The sequence below is a fragment of the Dreissena polymorpha genome, chromosome 14 (genome assembly GCF_020536995.1).
Source record: "Dreissena polymorpha isolate Duluth1 chromosome 14, UMN_Dpol_1.0, whole genome shotgun sequence".
NCBI lineage: Eukaryota > Metazoa > Mollusca > Bivalvia > Myida > Dreissenidae > Dreissena > Dreissena polymorpha.
In genome coordinates, this window is record NC_068368.1 from 52,056,416 (window position 1) to 52,069,162 (window position 12,747).

General features: G+C 37.7%; 1 protein-coding gene across 1 annotated transcript in view; it reads right to left on the reverse strand.

The window, feature by feature from the left end:
* LOC127857001 (neuroglian-like) overlaps positions 1–12,747 on the reverse strand; it is a 196,532-nt gene that overhangs the window by 33,031 nt on the left and 150,754 nt on the right. The window contains exons 9-14 of the mRNA XM_052393253.1: positions 10,641–10,819; positions 5,426–5,569; positions 2,430–2,552; positions 1,574–1,753; positions 837–995; positions 403–582 (exon numbers count right to left, since the gene is read on the reverse strand). Of these exons, the coding sequence (XP_052249213.1) occupies positions 403–582; positions 837–995; positions 1,574–1,753; positions 2,430–2,552; positions 5,426–5,569; positions 10,641–10,819 (965 nt within the window). The remainder of the gene's footprint in view (positions 1–402; positions 583–836; positions 996–1,573; positions 1,754–2,429; positions 2,553–5,425; positions 5,570–10,640; positions 10,820–12,747) is intronic.

A 12,747-nucleotide genomic window follows, 5' to 3' on the forward strand; every position in this document is an offset into this window, starting at 1 on the left:
AGTGTGAAATGACGTCATTTGTTTACGAAAAGACGACATTATTCTAACGAAATCCTACAATTAATTTCTTTTATAATGTAAATAAACGGTGATAAATAAACATACATTTGTTTCGTTGGATTCAGTGGAATATCGATTTTATTTCACTCATGATCATAGAAAGAATATATTTTTACTCATGGCTAATTCAAGAAATTTCCTCCTTTTCTATATTTCATTTTAATTACATCTGACAAAGGTTATAAACCCTTAATGTATGATTTTGTTCTTTTAATTTAATTATTGTTTTTCCCAAATCAGAGTTCTTTTCGGGCGAAAAAATTTTCCTTTCCTAAAAAAGGCATTTTTCCAAAAATGGTCAGAAAAAATGCCTGTTTTATACCTAAGGGTATCGCCGCCTACCTATGATCTCCTGTCCCTCGTTGGGCCCACTCTCTACGATCTTGGGCCGGTACCAATACCATTTAAAGGCCATCTGGTCCATCCAATCTACGTCTGTTATGGCATCCACTCCTACGTTGATCACACTGCCAGGATGAGTGTAGTATGTGTCATTGGGGGCGATGGTAAGCTCAATTTTCTCTACAGTAAATACAGCTTGTTTAAAATGTTTGCAAAAGTGTCTAAAATATCAGAAAACTAAATGTTAGTTAAGCATAACCTATTTATTTAAGCTCGATTGATTTTAAACCATCTCGAGTCCAGTTTTGTTGGTAGAACCAGTACTTTAGTGTCTTTAAGAGAGATCTAAAGAACGCTCCCACAGTTGGGATCAAACCTATGACCTACCGGCCTCAACGCCACGGCCAATGTTGAAAACAAAGGTATACACTAACCAAAAAGAGTGAGGCATCCATCACCAAAGAGCACGCCATGCTCATTCTGGACCAAGCACTGGAAACACATGACATCCTGCATCATCACGTTTGGGAGGGTCAACTCTGTACGCTCACTGTTCAACCGGAACCGACCACGCTGTATCTCTGGCCCACCAGCTGACGGGGATAATAAGGGAGATGTTGTAAATTAATAATGGAACTTTCCAAGATAAGATAACACAGTCTTTTTTAATTTATGTTGTTAAGTTGTATAAATGTAAGAATGTTGAACACAATAGCACATTGGTGTCATGGTAACCATCAAACAAAGATTAAACATACCATTTATAGTTTTCAAATAACACAATGAACAATACTATCCTACTCTACACAAGAAAACATCAACAACCAATGTTGGGTAAATTTGTTATTTAAAGAAAATTTGCAGGGCTGATCACATATATGTAGATCGCGATGGAAAAACAGGGTTTAATGCATGTAAGTAAAGTGTCGCTCCAGATAAGCCTGTTCAATCCACACACGCTAATCATGGACGACACTTTCCATATAAACTGAATTTACGTGTAGAAGATACTTGTTTTAACGAAAATTTTCATAAAAGCAAAAAGTATTCTCTTTGATATTCCTATGGAGACAGCACAGGCACTTCTGGAACGATACTTTACGCACATTCATTTAACACTGTTTTTCCTGTACGAGGCTCATATGATTAACAACATAACAAATCGACTTACGACATTCCAACTCGTCCGACCAATCCCCACAGTTGGTCTTGCCATCGCAGACCTGGTTTCCCTGGAGACACGACTGGTTGTAGCACATGAATCCTGGGTACGTACATGTTGGCTTGACACACTCACTAGCCACAGGGATACAGGAACCCTTACAGAGTTTAGTGCCCTCACCACATGTTTCTGAAAGAAAAACATGCACATATATAAGTTCTGCCGTGCAAGTCCTGTCTAGGGCCCCCATTCAGAACTTAAACGGTAGTATTAGACTAAAAACTTTGTTTAACAATTCTATTTTGTTGAGTCTAATTGGACACCTCAAATTATATCATTAAATATCGTGACATAAACATCATTTATAGCGAAAATATACTTGGCTGCATTTGACAAAATGTTATGTATTATTAAACATTTTATTGTGTATGCTAGATGTAAAACAATAATACACAGTAATGAGTTTTGTTTCATACATTTTCAGACAATTCCCCCATCAAACCTTTAATTTCCGTAATAAAAGGACTTGCTAAAAGCCCTACAAAACTCGCTAAGTGGGGAAACAACGCTTAAATACATGAGCTAAAAGTGTAATCCCAGATTTTCCTGTACAGAATGCAGGGGCTAATCTGGGATGACACTTTCCGATTTTATGGTCGTTTAAGTTTAAAGGAAGTATCTTCTTATTGAAATTCCCAATATGCATAAAGTGTCCTTCTTGATTAGCCTGTGCACACTGCACAGGCTAATCTGGAAAGACACTTAACACGCATGCATAACACCATTTTTCCCAAATCAAGGCTAAAAAAGAGCAGTGCACAAACCATTTAAAGGGCAACTCAAAAAAGTTCAAGATACAAACCACCACAGTTCTGTTCGTCCCGTTGGTTAGAGCAGTCCGGAATCGAATCACACACCTGCTTGTCCGGGATACAGATGGAATAGCCGTCTCGGCCAGCTCCGCAGTCAAAGTAGTTGGGAAAGCATCCTGTGACATAATATGCAGTTATAATATCATTTAGTGCTTTCACAAGAATATGAATGCTTAGACCGAAAGTTCGAAACAAGTTAAAGAGAAATGAATATTGTATAGTCTGCTCACTAATACATAAGAAACAATTAATTCATGCATTGCTTGTCAAAACGGCAATGTTGTGCAAATAAGAATAAAAATAATTCATGATACAAGTTTCGAAACACTTGCATTATTTGTCATACAATAACTCCAACAATAAACTCAGGGTTCTTACTATACATACACAGGTAATCACCACTCCACGCTAACCAAACTCTATTTGAATTTCTTACCATTATTTAAATAGTTATTTGTAATAAGAGCGATTATAATTGTATTCTTGTTCAAAGGGTCATTTATTTTTTTTAATTCGTACTAACTTAAGTATATTTTTTAAATAAAAATTTTACTTAAGCTTGTTCACACTACTAGTAACTAAAAATGCTTTTGCCCACTGGCAAATCAGCCATGCCAATGGAATATTGCTGCTTAAACCAACAGTTACTAACAGGTTAAAGAGCAATGAATATTGTTTAGTCTGGGCACTCCTACATAATAAACAATTCATTCAGGCATAGCTTGTCCAAAAAAAAATTTTGTGCAAATAAGAATGGAGATAGTTGATGACACAAGTTTGAAAACACTTGCATTATCTGTCATACAATAACTCAACCAATTAACTCTGGGTTCTTACTAAACATACACAGGTTATCACCACTCCGCGCTAACTAAACTCTATTTGCATTTTAAACCATTATTTAAATAGTTATTTATGATAAGAGCGATTATAATTGTATTCTTGTTCAAAAGGTCATTTTTTTGTATTCCTAATTACTCAAAAAAAATTGTTTTATACATTTCTCCGTAAGATAACAACCAAATTAACTCATTGGATTCGCAAAAACACATAAAAACTAATTACTAGAGCTTTTTCACATTACTAGTAAACTAAAAAATGCTTTTCCCACTTGCAAATCAGCCATGCTAATGGATTATAAAAGTGTAGATCATTGAGCATATAAAAAAAGTCTTGAATATCTAAACTTCATGGTAATGACATTAAAAGCATTTCAATTCAATCAATTTAGAAATGAAGAAGCACTGACCTAGATTTTGACCCCATATTTCATATAATCAAACTTGGCCGAAAGCTATAATTGGGACAAATTTTCTGATCAAGTTTCACGAAGACTGGACAATAAATGTTGCATCTAAGCTGCATCGAAAAGAGCAAACCGGCTTATATTGTGGACAAAATATAGAACATCAATTCACTCACCAACAATTTTTAGCTCATTTGGAAAAAGCGCCAGTAATGCGTCAATGAAAAAATAGGACGAACAACACTGCAATATTGACAATTTTCCGTTGGGAAAAATGGGTCTTTCTAATTACTAGGTACTTAATTTCAAAAACCCATTTCAATATTCTGCTCACCTATCAGAGATTTGCTGTTGATCATCAACACTGTGGGCTTCGCTTACCTATCAGAGGCTTGCTGTCGACCATCCACACTGTGGGCTCCACTTACCTATCAGAGGCATGCTGTCGCGACCATCCACACTGAGGGCTTAACTCACCTAGCAGAGGCTTGCTGTTGACCACCAACACTGTGGGCTTTACTCAACTTTCTGTCGCTTGCTGTTAACCATCCACACTGGGGGTTCACTCACCTATCAGTGACTTGATGTTGACCATCCACACTGTGGGCTTCACTCACCTATCAGAGGCTTGCTGTTGACCATCATCACTGTGGGCTTCACTCACCTTTCAGAGGCTTGCTGTTGACCATCCATACTGTAGGATTCGCTGACCTATCAGAGCCTTGCTGTTGACCACCCACACTGGGGGTTTCACTCACCTATCAGAGACTTGCTGTTGACCATCCACACTGGGGGCTTCACTTACCTATCAGAGGCTTGCTGTTGACCATCCACACTGGGGGCTTCACCAACCTTTCAGAGGCTTGATGTTGACCATCCACACTGGGGGCTTCACTCACCTATCAGAGGCTTGCTGTTAACAATCCACACTGTGGGCTTCACTCACCTATCAGAGGCTTGCTGTTAACCATCCACACTGGGGGCTTCACTCACCTATCAGAGGCTTGCTGTTGACTATCCACACTTGGGGCTTCACTCACCTATCAGAGGCTTGCTGTTGACCATCCACACTGAGGGCTTCACTCACCTATCAGAGGCTTGCTGTTAACCATCCACACTGGGGGCTTCTCTCACCTATCAGAGGCTTGCTGTTTACCATCCACACTGGGGGCTTCACTCACCTAGCAGATGCTTGCTGTTAACCAATCATACTGTGGGCTTCACTCACCTATCAGAGGCTTGCTGTTGACCATCAGCACTGGGGGCTTCACTTACCTATCAGAGGCTTGCTGTTGACATCCAGACTGTGGGCTTAACTCGCCTATCAGAAGCTTGCTGTTAACCAGCCACACCGTTGGCTTCACTCGCCTATCAGTGGCTTGCTGTTAATTATCCATACTGTGGGCTTCACTCGCCTATCAGAAGCTTGCTGTTAACCAGCCACACCGTTGGCTTCACTCGCCAATCAGTGGCTTGCTGTTAACCATCCACACTGTTGGCTCCACTCACCTATCAGAAGCTTGCTGTTAACCATCCATACTGTGGGCTCACTCACCAATCAGAAGCTTGCTGTTAACCATACACACTGGGGGCTTCACTTACCTATCAGAGGCTTGCTGTTAACCATCCGCACTGAGGACTTCACTCAACTATCAGAGGCTTGCTGTTGACCATCCACACTGGGGGCTTAACTTACCTTTCAGAGGCTTGCTGTTGACCTTCCATAATGTGGGCTTCACTCACCTTTAAGAGGCTTGCTGTTGACCATCCAAACTGGGGGCTTCATATAGGACTTGTGTGAGGTGGCCCCGCAGTGGAACACTGCGTCCTGACCCACGGGGATTGACGTCAGGGCAGGGGCTTTGTTTCTCAGGAAAACCGGGGGAGCTGAAAGGAGAACAGATACAGTCTGGATACAGGGACAAAATATGAGCCGCACTCTGGGAAAACTTGGCTTAATGCATGTGTTTAAAGTGTTGTTGTACATTTGCCTGTGTAGTCCACAAATGCTAATAAGGGACGACACTTTCTGCTTCTATGGAATTTTTTGTTTTAAGGACATCTATTTTTAGCGAAACTCAAGCTAAGGCCCAAATTGTCTTCCCTGATTATCCTGTGAAAAAACTAAACATAGGCTTAATTCATGTTCTTAAGAGTTATTGTACATTTGCCTGTGTAGTCCACAAAAGCTAATTAGGGATGACACTTTCCGCTTCTATGTTTTTTTTTGTTTAAAGGAAGTCTCTTTTAAGCAAAACTCAAGTTAAGGCGCAAAGTATCTTTCCTGATAAGCCTTTGCAGACTGCAGGTATTTTCGTTTCGAATTATATTAAAAAACATTGCATATCTTAATAGATTATATTTATAACCAGGAACATTAAGTTTGATTTGCAAACATTTTGCATGTTTTCTTTTTTTTTTGACATGTAAGCTGCATTTTTTAGCAATTTACATTTTATTGCAAACTATTTCGGTACCAAAATACTAGTATACTAACAAAAACGTGCTCTACAGATGTTCAAGCTCCCTTTCACATTCACTGAACATCACTCAGTCATGTCTCATACACATTCTTACTTATATGTAGCATTCATTCTTTCCTTAGATTTTCAACTTGACTTATTCCCACACTGATCTAAAACTGACCTAGCCTTTACAACAATACATGCTCCTATGAAATCTACATTCTTTCTAGTGCTATCAAAATTACATCCATCTCCTGCAGTTTATTCAGCATTGCCTCAAAAATATACTAATATTTCACCAACATGTTTATTTTTGTATTTTACCTTTCTACTCACAGGCTGCATCTGATAATGTCGTGCCTCCAGCACCTACAGCATGTACTGGTATGTAACCCGCATTTTTACCTGTAATATTCAAGTTGACCTTTACCCTCACTGTCTACACATACTCGGTCTGGTCTACCGCACATCCTAGTATGTAACCTGAATTCTTTCCTGTTATTTTTAAGTTGATATATGCACTCAATGTCAACCTCCGCGCAGAAATTTGACTGGAACCAGCATAGCTGCATACAATCTCTGCAATCCTAACCAACCACGTTATGAAAGTCTAGCCACGTGGTACAATAATTTTAATCGTTGTTAGTTTACTTTTTTTAATTTAAGTAGTTTATTTTTTATGACTTACCAAAACGTATGTACTATTTTCAAACTATATACGAAAGTGATACTTATTTTCATAAAATAATACTTAACAAAACAATTCCTTGAATTGATATCCTCCGTCATAAATTTTGGATAAAATATGGATGGATGTAGAACTAAAAAAAAAGGTTGTGAAAGGTTGTGCCTTTTGTCAATTAGCAGTTCCACAATATGCTTCAACGCCAAAACAATCTCATCCAGATAAAAGGACGAATGGACAACGCCAAAAACAATATCTCCCTACAGATAAAATTATGAGAGAAGGGAGAACATACAAGTCAGCGACTATATGCTCTGTCTTGTTGGAGCACAGAATATAAGTTTAAAGATGTAAACATAATTCTGGAAAAGATGCTGGTCGGTTAAGGGGTTTAGCGTACGACTTTACTTGAAGCATTTCTGTAACATTGACCCTTGGTGTGAATCGTATGACCTTACATGAAGTATATTTTGTGACGTCGACCTTAACCCTAGACATGAACCTTGACCTTAACCCTAGACATGACTCTTACATATGACACACACCAAGGAAGAAGATGGAGAAGAATTATGGAAGGTTATTACATTATGCACTGATGCATAGTAAATAATGGTTAAATAATACAAATTTCCACAAATGTGTGACCTTTGAAGTGTGACCTTGACTTTGGTCGAAAACACATAGGTCTTGCACTGCCTGATAATTGAGAACAATTACATCAGAACATTTTGAGAATCCATTTTAGTATGGTATAATATTTACAAAATAATATATATTTAATAAAAATGTGTGATTTTGACCTGTGTGTGTGACTTTGACCATGACCCTAGCAATCTGGATCTTATATTTGGCACTCAGATAGATAATAGAGAACAATTGTGGACAGTTATTACAGAATACCTTGATGCATACTAAAGGAATGACTAAATAACGAATAATGCATCAAATATGTGACCTTTGACCAAAATGTATGACCCTGACCTTAGCCTCTAGGATTATGGGAATGTGAAGCACCCCCCCCCCCCCCCAGATGATTGACAACCACTATGGCAAGTTTTATGGCTCTGGCTCATGTGTTAATTGAGATAAAGCTCATAGCTTCTATTAAACAGCATTTTTTTCAAGATACAAAGGGCCATAACTCCGTAATTAACAGATGGTGTACAATGCCATTTTGCGTGCATCATCCTCTTATCCATATATAAACTCATACAAAGTTTCAATAAAATCCGCTAAAGAACCTCCAAGATAAGGCTCCGGTCACAAAAGTGCCGGACGGACGGAATGACGGACGGACAATGCCAAATTAACACATGTATCCCTCCGCCTATGACGAGGGATAACAATAATTATATCAAATCTGGGAGGATTCTCTTGTGAAGGCAGTGATTGTATGTGAGAGCATGTAACGACAACTCTGCGTGGAGATTGACACATTGTCAACACTTACCCAGTCTGGTCTAACAAACACACTGGTATGTAACCTGCATTCATACCTGTACTGTTCAAGTTGACTTTACCCTCATTTTCTATTCATACACAGTCTTGTCTAGCATACATACACCACCCGATTGTATAAACGCTGGTTAAAGTAACCGCTTCGTAACTTTCAAACCTTGGTAAGTTTGCGGTTATTCAGGTTTAGTAACCTTCAAGGTAACTCGATTGTATAAACACGATATACCCCAAAGTAACCTAACTGAGCTTATTGGAATTCAACCGTCGGTAAATTTAATCAAAACATTCCCACAATTAATTTTCTAATGACGTAATTTTCGTGCGAAGTGTCACGCTTCAATTTCGTTAACAAACAAAATAATAAGCGACATTTTTTTATCAAATTCGTTTACAAATGATTTCACAATAAAATAAAGTGTACTATGAGTTCATCAAATTAATTTAAGTGTTTACGAACATATGACAAGGGAAAATTGATAATGATGTCGGGATTTGCATCATTTAGCGGAATCCCTGGTGCTTCCATCTGCGAGAGAGTGCGTGCAAAGACGCTTATTTTTCGTGTTGTTTTAAGTGATGTAACATATCCATGGTCGTCGTAACATGCTAGCGTATTCTTCTAATTTGGCTTATAGCCCGTTTTCATGACTGCGTTATAAAATAATACCTTTCGCCAAATAACGATTTTTACACATTCAAAGGCTGCATGGGTGAAGATCCCCACGGGTACTACTTCCCCGTACCTCGGGAAAAAAATTCGTACCCAAAATGTTTCGTTCCCAATTTTTTTCGTACCCATTTTTTTTTCGTACCCCAATTTTTTTCGTACCCCAATTTTGTTTTGGCATAATTTTTTAGTACCCAAAATGTTAGTAACCAAATTTGTTTCGTACCCAAAATTTTCTTACCCACAGTTTGTTTTTGTACCCAAAATTTTCGTACCCACAGTTTTTTTGTACCCGTATGTCAAAAATGTGTGTACCAAACTTTTGGGTACGAAAATAAATTTGGGTACGAAAATAGGAAAGAAAAAAACTTACGTACGATGATTTCGGGTACGAATTTTTTTGTATTAGGAAAAATGCGGAAAGTATACCGGGGTACTCAAAAGTATCATTTGAAATCCGGTGTACGATGAAGTATTCTTCAAAGTACCCGGGGAACGGGGAAGTAGTACCCGTGGGCAACTTGACCCATTCAGCCATTCAAAACAAACGCTGAGTATATCATTAACTTTAAATTACATCCGAAAATCACTATGTCTTTAGTCCAATATTGATATATCGCAATTAAGAAAAGTGCGAGTCTTTTTGACGATTTATAATACGTTTACGCGACTTATTTCACATGTACTGTATATCGACATATTTGAGTCGTCAATTTATCACATTTTCCTTATTTCGTGCAATGTGCATTGTGTATTATCCGTGCATATACTTTTGACATTTTAAAATGTAAAACACGCCACTCAATTATCTGTTTTGTAATGGAGTGTTTTCCATTGTTTGTTTATTTATAAATTAAATAATGTTCCTGTGCAATAAGGGCTATACTTTAGACAAACAAAACCATTTTGCAAGTTTAATCATGTGTTTGTTTGCAGAAATCTGCAAATGTAACTGAGTTTACCAATGGCTATTATTTGATAAACTGCTCCGGTTCATTTGAATAGCAGTAATGTAGAGTACATGACGTAGCGTGTGACGAAGAAGAAAGTTTATCGAGTTAATAAACTCATTTGAATATAGTGAAAAGTTGGCATTAGGATTTTTATTTAACTATGCTAAAATAATTATTAAGACCCTAAATGCAAAATCGTCTATAATTGAGTTAAATTGATTATTTATGAATTTTAAAGGATAATTAAAGGTAAGATACTAGTTCGAACGTGTTTTGGTTTTTGTTTGTATTTGTGTCGTTCCCTGTTCTCGGAGAAATGATTTAAACATGGGCGCCATTGATGCATCGGATCACACACGGCATATTCAGAAAAGAATATTAAAAAAAAAACGCGTTATGCGCAAAGTCGGAAAACAAATTGCCCTGTAAATTAAGTCAAATGAAGTGTCAGTCGCTGCAATTGTCTGTTTTCCCGTCGATGGTTAGCTTTTATAATATCGCGCGAATCGGCCGTTTTGTGTAAGTTACTTTCCGGTTACTTGTACTTACCCACCTAGAGAAGCAGGGTATGGTTTAACTGGGTTTCAACCGATCGGTTTAACTTACCAAATTTACAATCGCTTACCAACCAGTAACCAACAAGTTACCGACTTTTAACCGCTGGTATGTGGTTAACCGCCGGTTTAACTGTTTATACAATCGGGTGCTGGTATGTAACCTGCATTTTTACCTGTAATTTTTAGGTTCACCTTTCCCCTCACTGGCTGGAGTAGACCCAGTTTTGCCTCACACACATACTCTCCCTCACTGTTCTGGTCTTTATCAGGAACCTTGATATTGGGCAACCTTAGCGTTGAACCATGACCCACTTCTTTGTTATTGAAAGTCCAAGTAATGTCCAACTTTTCACTAAAAAAACCATTAATCATAAAACTGTATCGTAATCTAACAATAATTGTAGCATAGCACTGAATGACATTTGAAAATACAATAGACAAAACATACCATTAAACTATAGATGAAAAAATAATGGACGGCCAAAGCAACCAGTTTTCTCAGAGGAGACCAAAAGAAACTGTCCTGACCAGCTGTTGTGATGTTTTCGCAATCAACTTTCATTAAGATGAGATAAAATGGAACCAACTGTTCTGAGCAAGTTTCATGAAGATTTCCCAAACAACTGTTACTTAGAGGGTTCACAAGTTCATCCTTTAATTTTGCCTTCTGAACATTTTTTTTAACTTCACACGGCCAAGTTTTTAACCCAGCCAATATATCATTGGGAAAATCTTCTGACTAAGATTTGTTAGGATTTTGGAATGAATTTTGCCTCTAGGGTGTTTTCAAGGCAATCGTTGGCATGGCAGATAAAAGGCTATCATAAGAGCTCACCAGGAGCAAATTGGCAAGCATGCCATATGTTTTGCGGGACATTAGACGTGGCCACCAAATATTGAAATGACCACTTTAATACATAGGTAGCTAGTCCATTGGTTCTATTACTTTGGATGCAGTGTATATTCTAGAAATCCAAAAGTAAGGGGAAAATTCCCCCTCATTTTCAAAAAAAGGGGTGGGGGGCATTACCAAATTGTATTTATATACATTTCAGTTTAAATATTTAACTGTTTGTACATTATCACATAACGTCAAGTCAGTAAAGAAATGTCTACTGTTTTTAATAAAACAGCAAATCATATTATTCAGGGACCTGCGCTTCTAAGTGTTGACACACAATTTAACACACGCACTCTTTACATGCAGCATGATTTTCGCACCATTGTATAGCCAAAGAACACAAACAAAATATATGCGCTAATTTCATTTGTAGCTAGAATTTGTAAACATCGCGCTACCATACAAAATTGGAAGTATGTCGAATTTTTAACACTACACGCTGCGCCTTTAGGCGGGCTTGTTGGAAAAAGAGATACGAGTAAATGACAGATGATCGTAAATTGGCTTGTTAAATCTTCAGCGAATGCGATATAGCTTTGATCTGTAAAAATACTCCCTCATTTTAATATGGGTCTTTCAATGCTACTGATATTTACCCTCTAGAAGAGTAGTATGTGAAGATACAGGTCAGTTCTGCAGTGTCCCCCGCCATCACTGTAACATCACTGCTGTACTTCAGCTCTGGGGGCCGGTCTCGTTCAGTTCCTAGCAACAGATTATGAGCCTCATTTTGAGGAAAATGGTCTTAATGCATGAAAGTAAAGTGTCATTCCAGATAAGCAAGTGCTATCCGCAAAGGCTTATAAGGGACGACACTTTTTGCTTTTATGGAAGTTTTAGTGTAAAGTGGGTCTCTGCTACACAAAAATCCAGTTTATTCGAAAAATGTAATCCCTTATCCGGGATGACACAAAATCACTGTAAACTGGTGTGACTCAGATGCTGTCATTTGTTTAGAATGAATTATTAATAGTATGTATGTTTGAAAGAAACACTATTCAAGGAATAATATATAGACAAGACAAAACTATTATTTACATAATATTATGCACCTGACTGGTTGAAGATGTTATGAACCAGCCTGTCACCAACATGTCCAGTCAATTACCAATAATTCTGATCTTCTCTAAATGGTTAACATTGTTGGCAAACGATTTTAAATAACATAATGAACGATGAAGTTTCAGTCTGGACAATATATTATGGCCAAATTTTAACATGTGATCGTACTTTATGGCCTTGACCTTTGAGGTAAGGAGATTGTTGTTCACGACATCCGATCTCAACATGGTTAAAATCTGTGGTAAATAAGGTTAAAATTGTATGATGAATAATAAAGTTCAGGAAAAGCTGTTTTATGGCCACATTTGACCCTTCAA